Here is a 9,382-nt window from a genome sequence, read left to right as displayed (position 1 = left end):
AATCCTTCAAACATAGAAATTAAAGATGAATGTAATGTTTTCACACACACACACACACAGGAATCAAACTGACGACAGTTTCGGTTACAAAGTTCATAATCGTTGACCAAATTTAGCAAATCAAAAAGTTAAGTGCTTTAAATTAACCACTACCATATAATCTTTTGTCCTTATGTTGGGCTTCCAAGTCCCTAGCAACCCACAAAAAACATCTCTTATTTTAGATTTCAAATCCACATTCATACACAAAGTTGTAAAGAAAAGAGCAGCCAACAACCTAAAACACACATACAATAGTATGATATATACTTAACAAAAAAACACTGTCAGGTTTGAATCACTAGCACAAACATTTTAGTTTAAATTAATTTATATGGTATGTGCAAATTAAAATAAATAAATGGGAAGGCTAACCAGTTATCCAAGTTGAGAGTTCGGATACGAATTCCAATCTCATAACGAAGAGTACGTATAAACTCGACATCTCGGTAATCGCATGGCAGAAGAGAGAACTAAGGGATTGCAGTCAATTAAAAAAATTGAAGTTGTGGCCATTGATGGATCACGCGTCCAGTCAAGCTCTTGTAATTTGTAGCAATGTTGTACGATCAGGACCTCAAGCCATGGGAGGCTTCCAGGTTGACCTCTCCATCGCACCAAATCGGTATCATTGATTATAAGTGACTCAAGTTTGGGAAAACATTGTGATTCTATATCCCACTCTGGACCTCGAAAGGCATATAGATCTAGAATGAGCTGCTTAAGATTGGGTAGAAACAGACCAATGTCACTAATAAGCTTCCATGGACACCCTATGCCACTCAACTCCAATGATATCAGGCTTGATGGAAACATTGAAAAAGGAACCATATACTCGTACTTCAGATCAGGATTCTGTACTTCACATATAAGAAGCTTCAAATTCCGAAGTTCTTCTGCGAAATAATCCAAGCCACTCAATGGGTTGCCATCATCGACATCATCATAAGGCCTCACCTCAAGTTGAATACCTAAAACATGTAAATTTGGAATTCTTTTGAGAATTTCTCTAGTGCAACTCTTTGCACTCACACCACAAAGCTTGATGAGTTTGTCCAAAGTAGCATCTGAATTAGGGGTTGGTAAGTCTCTCCCCAAGATTTCAATACGTTGCAGTTCTTGCATATCCCATATTTCCAATGGCATATATGAGTGAACCCCACGCTTTTTAACGTTCATATGTTGTTCGATAGTCAATGATTGAAGCTGAAAAAGGTTGGCTATAGAAGTAGGGAGTTCTCCATTGCAAGTTAGAGCAAGGTACTTTAGACTAACTATCTTCATAATTTCAAGTGGGATATAATAAAATCGGACTGTAACAGCATCTAGTAACCTTAGCAACTTGAAATCCATGGCATGAATAGGCACAGGATATTGGTGATAGGGACCAAAACAGAGGAGAGAACGGGAAGTGGATGAGCAATCACTTTTTATTGAATCATACACTTCTCTGAAGGCAAATAAAGTATTGCAATGAGCACACAATCGACGTTGGTCTTTCATATCATCATCAGTACTTTGTAAAACATGTAAAAACTTGATCTTACTAGCTTCTTTTCTACACATGTACTTCCAACAAGAATGAACACGACACCCTTTAAATGGAAACGTCATAGATAGAAGTAGATTATAGCTTTGAAGTAACTCATAATCGCACATGGCAATAAACTCATCCAAATTGTTTGCTCCCAAATTCGGTTCAAGAAACCCCTCGGCACTTAACTGATGGAATCTGTTGCGCATGTCAACATCACTATATGGAGGGCTAGCCCCAAAATACAAAAAGACCATTTTCAAATATTGATGTAAGTAATCATAGCTTGGGAAAAATACCTCGGAGATTTGATTATATGCATCCACAAAGACGGAATTATGTTGTTTTCTAACAATCTCAGTCCAGTTTTCAGTGGTCTTGTCTTCTTTGGATAGGAACTCAGCTACTGTGACTATCATAAGCGGGAGACCTTCACATTTTTTGGCAATCTCCTCTCCCAATTCCTCAAGGTCAGGAGGAAAACCGTCTTCACCGAACACCTGTTCACCAAGTAATGCCTTACTTTGTTCATAACAAGCATAGTGTTAAAAGTGGAGACTCTTTAAGTGTTAGCCTGCTTGTCATGAGGACTTGAACATTCTCTCGTGGCAAGTCACCCATTAGTCGCGCGTCCCATTCCCATACATCATCCAACACAATGAGACATTTCTTACCCCACAGTATCATTTTCAGGAATCCAACTAATTGGTGGTAGTCATCACCACCTTCTCCTTGATCAGCAAGCATTTGGTAGTGGTTGTTGGGATCCACCTGAGCTAGAATGCATCGTAATGTTTCATAGGATTCGCATTTTCTGCCCACTCTGACCCATGCTCGAAGTTCGAAATGTCTTTGAATGGATGCATCATCAAATACTTTCTTAGCCAGAGTTGTCTTTCCAATCCCAACCATCCCAGTTACCAATAACCAATTCCTTTCCGCTTGCGGGAAAAGAAGACCATTCTTGGCTTCTTCAAACTGATTAGACAATCCAACCATCTTTGAATTGATTCCACTAAAACCAATCCTTAAATAAGTAGGTTCACTATCTTCTTCAGGCATATTCGCCAGTTCAATAACGTACTCTGCCACCATCTCTGTCACCCTCTCTACGAAGCAGTCAACACTCTGCCGCAGACTCTGCAGATCTACAGAGAAAGACAAGTGACCTCTGACGCTTTCGAGTTGTGGAAGAATCTGATCATAGAAACGAGATTCGAGCAAATCTTCGAATTCCCATATGACCTCTTTGATTCGGTCATCCAAAGCATTCACCTTCGTCCTGATCTTGCAGCAGCTCGTCTCATCCAATTTTAGCAGAACTTCCTGCAACCGAGCCATGGCATCGTAGGCCGGTTGTAAGATTTGTGGAGATGGAGGAACCAACGAATAGCGAGACGATTGTAGAATACTCTGAATGGTATTCTTGAGAGAAACCGCTGCACCATAAGCTGCCATCACCCAACTGAATGATGAATTATCAAACACTGCTAAGCTAGCTCAATATTGAAGAGTTGGTGGTGTGGTGGAGAAGAGGGAGGAGTTGGTGGCGACGGTAGGTGGTGGTGTTGCCCTTGTCTCAATTAGTGATGTCCATAGTTAAATTAATGTGCATTATTGATAAGGTCAATGTTCTTATTTTATGTAATTATGACCAGTGGCCAATATAATACTACTCCCTCTGTTATACAGAGCACTTCTATTCTCGTATTGAATTTTTTGTGGTGTTATTTTACGAGTTAAGTGATGAGGATAAAATAAGACAAAAGAAAAAGGTAGAAAGAGTTGTGTTTTTATTTTTAAAAATATTTTATTTAGAGTGAACTTCCTCCGTCCATTAATATGAGTCTCATTTCTATTCGGTACGGGTTTTAAGAAATATTAAAAAAAGTGGGTGGAAGAAAGTTAGTGGAATAGAGATCCCACTTGTATATATTATTTTTAAATGATATGTTAGTGAAATGAGTTAGTGGAATGTGGGTCTATATATTATTTATGGTCATTATGAACCAGGATTTCTATTCGTGGACGGACCTAAATGGAAAAACGGGACTCATATTCATGAACGGAAGGAGTACATTAGATGTCACCAAACCGAACCGGCCCGGCTGAGGCGGTTCGGAACCGTGAACCGGAACCGCGGTGACGGTTCGGAACCGGATAAGGTTCGGCGGTGCCGACGGGCCGGTTCAGGCTCTCAAGAAATAAAGAACCGTAACCGGCGGTTTGCCGGTTTCGGCAGGCTTCAAGTTTATAATTTATTGTTTTTTACTTCAAGTTTTTTTATTTAAATTATTACACAATTACAAGCTAACAAGCATGTATTATGTTATGTATTAAGTCTTTTGACTCTTTTGTAATTTCAATTTTCAACATTTGTATTTATAATATCGACATATCGTTCAAATTTGTATAATTGTATCAATAAAATTCCAATTGTCCAACTCCAACGTCGACTTCTACTCTATTTATCAATTGTCATTCTCGTTTTATTTATTTATTCGATAGTAAAAGACTACAACTACAAGGTGTAATTTGTAATTAGTACTATAAATGAATAATTTAAAAAAAAAAATTTAAAAAAAATGAACTTGAACCGGCGGTCCAAACCGGAACCAGCCCGGAACCGTCTGGAAACCACCGGTCTTGAACAACCGGTTCAAGAACCAGAACCGCCGGAACCTCGGCGGGCCGGTTCAGGTTCGGCATTTTTTCGAACCTGAACCGGAGGTTCTTGAACCGTGGTACCTCTAGTGTATATCCTAAAAAGAAAAACAATTCACTTATAATTGAATAATGGAATGGAGGTAGTATTTTAAAACAATTTATTCATTGGATACTTCTATAGATATGTTACTGGGTATAATTTATATGTCTTGGCTCTCCACTCTGCGAACGGTCGAGTGATTTAATTTTATTGCTCTCTTTTTCCGAGTGAAATTGGATCTGCATTTAAAGGCCCCATAAAAATATGGGCCTAAAATACTTGTGTACTGACCAGTTATAGGCCCAAACAGAAATGAACGAATGTCACTATCGTACTATTGTGTTATCTTGTTGACTTCATGCATCTTGGAGCAAAACTTTTAGGCATAAATAGATTAAAATCAAGTAGAATAAAATAAATATGATAAAGGAATAGAGTAAGAGATATTAAAGTAAATGATGAAATAAAGTAGATGTTTTATTTCTTAAAGTAGAATAAAATAAATATGATAAAGGAATAGAATAAGAGATATTAAAGTAAATGATCAAATAAGGTATCAATAATGAGATGTTTTATTTTTTATTAAAAAAGAGAAATACTCGATATAGTTAGGACTTTAAAAAAATAATAGGATCCAATTTAATTAGCTGGGACAAAGGGAGTATTATGTTTATATACAAAACATATTTTTATAAAGAGCAAATACAATAATTTCATGCAAACCATTATAACACGTAATCAAATATATATTCACAAGAAACTGGTGGAATTTCATAAAATAACACCAAGGTCACATAGTGATCTCATTAAGATATTACTCCCAAGAATATGTGCATTTCAAACAACTAGTATATAGAAAAGCATTAACAGATTAAATATAAAATCGAAACAAAGTAAACCATGCACAATGGAGATGTATATATATAGAATTCTTGAATTTAGGTTTCACAATCCTCAACAAAATTCAACAAATATTCTTAAATATAGAAAAAAAAACATGGTACGTAATACAAATGAAATCATGTACAACGCGGAGAGGTAATATATAATCCTTGAATTACATGTAACGTTTTCACGCAAATCAAACATAAATTAACATTCATGTTTCATAATCCTCAACAAAATCCAACAAATTTTGTTCTCCAATCGGTTCAAAAAGTCTCTCATCACTCATAAGATTGAAGATCTTAATATCACTATATGGTGGGAAAGCTCCCAATAGAGGAAAAACATTTTTAAATATTGGGGCAAGATCTTTAGGTAAATTCTGATTTATTGAATGAATGAGTTTCAATGCACAGAATCCCTATTTATAATAACTAAGGACCCTAGGTTTGGTTCGACTCGATCATTCCGGGAAAGAACCAACAAGAAAACCCGAAACGGAGCTTATAATACGCTCGACTCAAATTGTTTAAAATAAAAATAGTTCAGCTAGACATTAATAATAAAATATCGAAAACAACAAGAAACTTAATCCTGAAGTTGCACGGGCTTCTTTGATTGCCTCTTCGGACGTCCCAGCTTCTTCCACTCATCACCAGCTCCTGTTTCATCCTCGTTGCTGTCACCCGATGCTACTACCAGTATCAAATGTTTCCAGACAAATCAAACATAATCCTCAACAACATATAACAAACCAATACTCTTTAATTACAACAAACCAATACTCTTAAATTAACATAAAAAAACATGGTAATACAAGTGAAATGATGGGATAATGTGGCACCTCAACCCTTCTGCTGTCTTAATTGCCTGAAAACAATTGATGAATATTCAATACATGGTAAGTGATTTAAACAACAATCGTATATGAGCATGTGGTTGATATCTTTGGTACTGTGTTGGGTTTCCGAGTTATAGCAACCCAAGCCGCATAAAAACGATGTAAAAATTCTCTCATTCATAGCCTAGCTAGTAAAAGAAGATCAACCATCAACCTAAAACACACATGCTACAGCAAAATATAACAAAAACACATCAAGTATTTACAAGCACAAACATTTTGTTTAAAAAAAGAAGTGAACTGATGTGGTTTAAGCAAATTAGATGATGTAGGAAGGCTAACCTGTTAACCAAGCTGAGAGTATAGCTATTACGTCGCATCTAAAAAGGAAAATGAGTAACGAACTGTGAAGAGCTCTGCGGGTAAAAGGCTGGTGGGAACGAGAACTAAGGGATTGCACTCAACTAATTCAATTGTTGCTTGGCCCATTGATGGATCACGCCTCCAATCGATCATTAGTAATTTGTAGCAATGACCTAACCTCAGGAGCTTAAGCATTGGGAGGCTTCCTTGTTGAGCACTCCATATTACCAAATCAGCGTCTTCAATTACAAGTCTCTCAAGTTTCAAAAAGCATCCTGATTCGATCTCCCACACCGGACCTCTAAAGGCATACTCTTCTAGGAAGAGACGTGTAAGATTTGGTAGCTGCGAACAAATGTCATTTATGTGCTTCCATGGACACCCTAACCCACTCAACCGCAAAAATGTCAGACTTGATGGGAACATTTGAAGAGGAACCATTAACTCATACTTCATCTCAGGGTTCCTTACAACATACACAAGTCGGTTCAACTTCTGGAGTTCTACAGATATATTACCCAGGGTACTTAGTGTGTTGCAATAATCAACATCATCATCGTCATCATAAGGCTTCAACTCCATGCGGATTACTATATCCTCTAAATTAGGGATTCTTTTGAGAATTTCACTAGTGCAACTCTTTGCACTCACACCCATAACCATGGTAAGTTTGTCTAATGTAGCATCAGAGTTGGGAGTGGGTAGGTCTCTTCCATAGATACCAATATGTTGTAGTTCTTGCATGTCCCATATTTCCACTGGCATATATGAGTGACTACCACGCGTTTTAATATTCGTATGTTGTCCAATAATCAATGATTGAAGGTGGAAAAGGTTGGATATGGAACCCGGAAGCTCGTTGTTGCAAGTTAGTGCAAGGTACTTTAGACAAACTAGTTTCAGAATTTCAAGTGGAACATGGTAAAAACGGACATTGAGAGCATCTAGTACCGAGAGTAACTTGAAATCCATAGCATGTATTGGCACAGGATATTGGTGATAAGGACCATGGCAAAGGAGAGAACGGACTGTTGATGCACAGTCACTTTTTATTGAATTATACACTTTCTGGAAGGCAAATAGAGTGTTGCAATGGGCACCCAAACGACGCTGATCTTTCACAACATCATCACAACTTTGTAAAATATGCAAAAACTTGGTCTTACTAGCTTCTTTCCTACACAAGTGCTGCCAGCAAGAATGCACGCGAAAATTGTTGCTTGAAAACCTAAATCTTGGATTTGCTCCGTATAGAATAAGATGATACGAGTCAGAAAGCTTTTCAACGCATTCTGTTGTATAATCTTTGAATGTGTTTGCTTCAATCGGTTCAACAAACCCTTCCGCTTTCATAAGATCGAAGAGCTTTATTGCATCTATATTACTATATGGAGGGAAAGCTCCCAAATAGAGAAAGTGCATTTTTAGATACTGAGGCAAGTATTCATAGCTTGGGAAAAGTACCTTAGATATTTGATCATATGCATCCTCGAAGACGGAATTATGTTGTTTTTCGGCTACCTCAGTCCAGAATTCTGGGGTCTTGTCTTCTTTAGCTAGGAGCTCTGCAATTGTGACTATCATAAGTGGAAGACCTTCACATTTTTTAGCAATCTTCTCTCCCAATTTATCTAGCTCAGTAGGAAAACCCTTCTCACCGAACACCTTCTCACCTAGTAATTTTTTACCTTCTTCATCATTCAACAAGCTTACTACTTGAAATGGAGATCCTTTATCTCTTAACAAACTTCGAAGTTTGATTAAATAATTCTCTCTACGAAAGGATGGAGATTTTTCATCAAATCTTAGCCTACTAGTAAGCAAGATTCGAACATTCTCTTGTGACAATCTCTCCATTAGTCGTGTGTCCCATTCCCATACATCATCCAACACAATGAGACATTTCTTATTCTTCAATCTCTCTTCCAAAACTCCAACTAATTTCTCAAAGTTGTCGTCGCCCTCTCCTTGGGTAAGCATTTGATGGCGAATGTTGGGATCCAGTTGAGCTAGAATGCATCGTAATGTTTCATTGGATTCACATTTTCTGCCCACTTTGACCCATGCTCGAAGCTCGAAATGTGTCTGGATAGATGGATCATCGAATACTTTCTTCGCCATAGTTGTCTTTCCAACCCCTGCCATCCCAATAACAGATATCCAGTTAATAACATCTTCTTCTTCTGCAAGTAGATAATCCCAGACTCGTTCAAATTCCTCAGACGATCCAACCATCTCTGAGTTGATTCCAGCAAAATCAATTCTTGAGGAAATGAGTTCGCCTTCTTCTTCAGGCATAATCTCCAGTTCAACACCATACTCCACCTCCATCGCCGTCAACCTCTCGAGTAAGTAATCAGCACAGCGCTGTAGGCTCCGCACATCTACGGAGAAAGACAGGTGATCTCTCTCACCGCGTGAGCTTTCGAGTTGTGTAAGAATCTGACCAGAGACATGGGATTCTAGTATATCTTCGAAGTCCCATATGACCTCTTTGATTTGTTCGTCCAAAGCATTCACCTTCATCCTGATCTTGTTGTAGCCAGTGCGGTCCAATATTCTCAGAACTTTCTGCAAGCAACACATAGCATCATAGGCGGATTGTAAGATATGTGGAGAGGGAGGAATCAGCGAGATGCGAAATTGTAGAAGATTCTGAATGGTATTCTTGAGAGAAACCGCAGCACCATAAGCCGCCATCACCCAATTGGAATATGAATTATTAAACACTGCAGAATAGTGGAGTGTTAGGAGATATAGGAGAAATTGAGAATGAAAATTGTTGGTGGTGGTGGCTGACTGGCTGGATATTTGAATTTTTGATTTTGTGGACTGCAATTGGATAAGTGAAATTAGCAGTCATCGTTCAATCAATTGGATATTTCAAACTTTTGTTATATTGCTTCTCGACAAATTTCATGTCTACAAGTTGGCAAGAGAAAAGAAATTTATGGCCTTTGAATTTTCCTCGAATACGATGGAAGAGAAGGCTGTCTGAATCAATATCACTGTA

The 9,382-nt window shown here is 37.8% G+C and overlaps 2 protein-coding genes across 5 annotated transcripts; both read right to left on the bottom strand.

The window, feature by feature from the left end:
• Nucleotides 1-309: 309 nt before the first annotated feature.
• Nucleotides 310-3,190, bottom strand: LOC125218242 (disease susceptibility protein LOV1-like). Of its 2 annotated transcripts, none has more exons than XM_048119881.1 (2): nucleotides 1,873-3,190; nucleotides 310-1,489 (listed from the first exon to the last, which is right to left on the bottom strand). In XM_048119881.1, exons 1-2 carry the CDS (start codon nucleotides 1,893-1,895, stop codon nucleotides 454-456), a joined length of 1,059 nt encoding a protein of 352 aa, XP_047975838.1. In that variant the 5' UTR covers nucleotides 1,896-3,190; the 3' UTR covers nucleotides 310-453. The 2 variants fall into 2 exon arrangements, with proteins under 2 accessions (XP_047975838.1, XP_047975845.1); XM_048119888.1 differs by having other exon boundaries at nucleotides 310-1,010; nucleotides 1,873-3,187.
• Nucleotides 3,191-5,535: 2,345 nt separating this feature from the next.
• On the bottom strand, nucleotides 5,536-9,203 carry LOC125201869 (disease susceptibility protein LOV1-like). 3 transcript variants are annotated; one of them, XM_048100157.1, is made up of 2 exons: nucleotides 7,834-9,203; nucleotides 5,536-6,035 (listed from the first exon to the last, which is right to left on the bottom strand). In XM_048100157.1, exons 1-2 carry the CDS (start codon nucleotides 9,067-9,069, stop codon nucleotides 5,958-5,960), a joined length of 1,314 nt encoding a protein of 437 aa, XP_047956114.1. In that variant the 5' UTR covers nucleotides 9,070-9,203; the 3' UTR covers nucleotides 5,536-5,957. The 3 variants fall into 3 exon arrangements, with proteins under 3 accessions (XP_047956114.1, XP_047956113.1, XP_047956112.1); XM_048100156.1 differs by having other exon boundaries at nucleotides 5,536-5,857; nucleotides 6,349-9,195; XM_048100155.1 differs by having other exon boundaries at nucleotides 6,349-9,193.
• Nucleotides 9,204-9,382: the final 179 nt, after the last annotated feature.

The sequence above is a fragment of the Salvia hispanica genome, chromosome 1 (assembly GCF_023119035.1).
Source record: "Salvia hispanica cultivar TCC Black 2014 chromosome 1, UniMelb_Shisp_WGS_1.0, whole genome shotgun sequence".
Classification (NCBI taxonomy): Eukaryota; Viridiplantae; Streptophyta; class Magnoliopsida; order Lamiales; family Lamiaceae; genus Salvia; species Salvia hispanica.
This window is presented reverse-complemented; position numbering and strand designations above follow the sequence as displayed.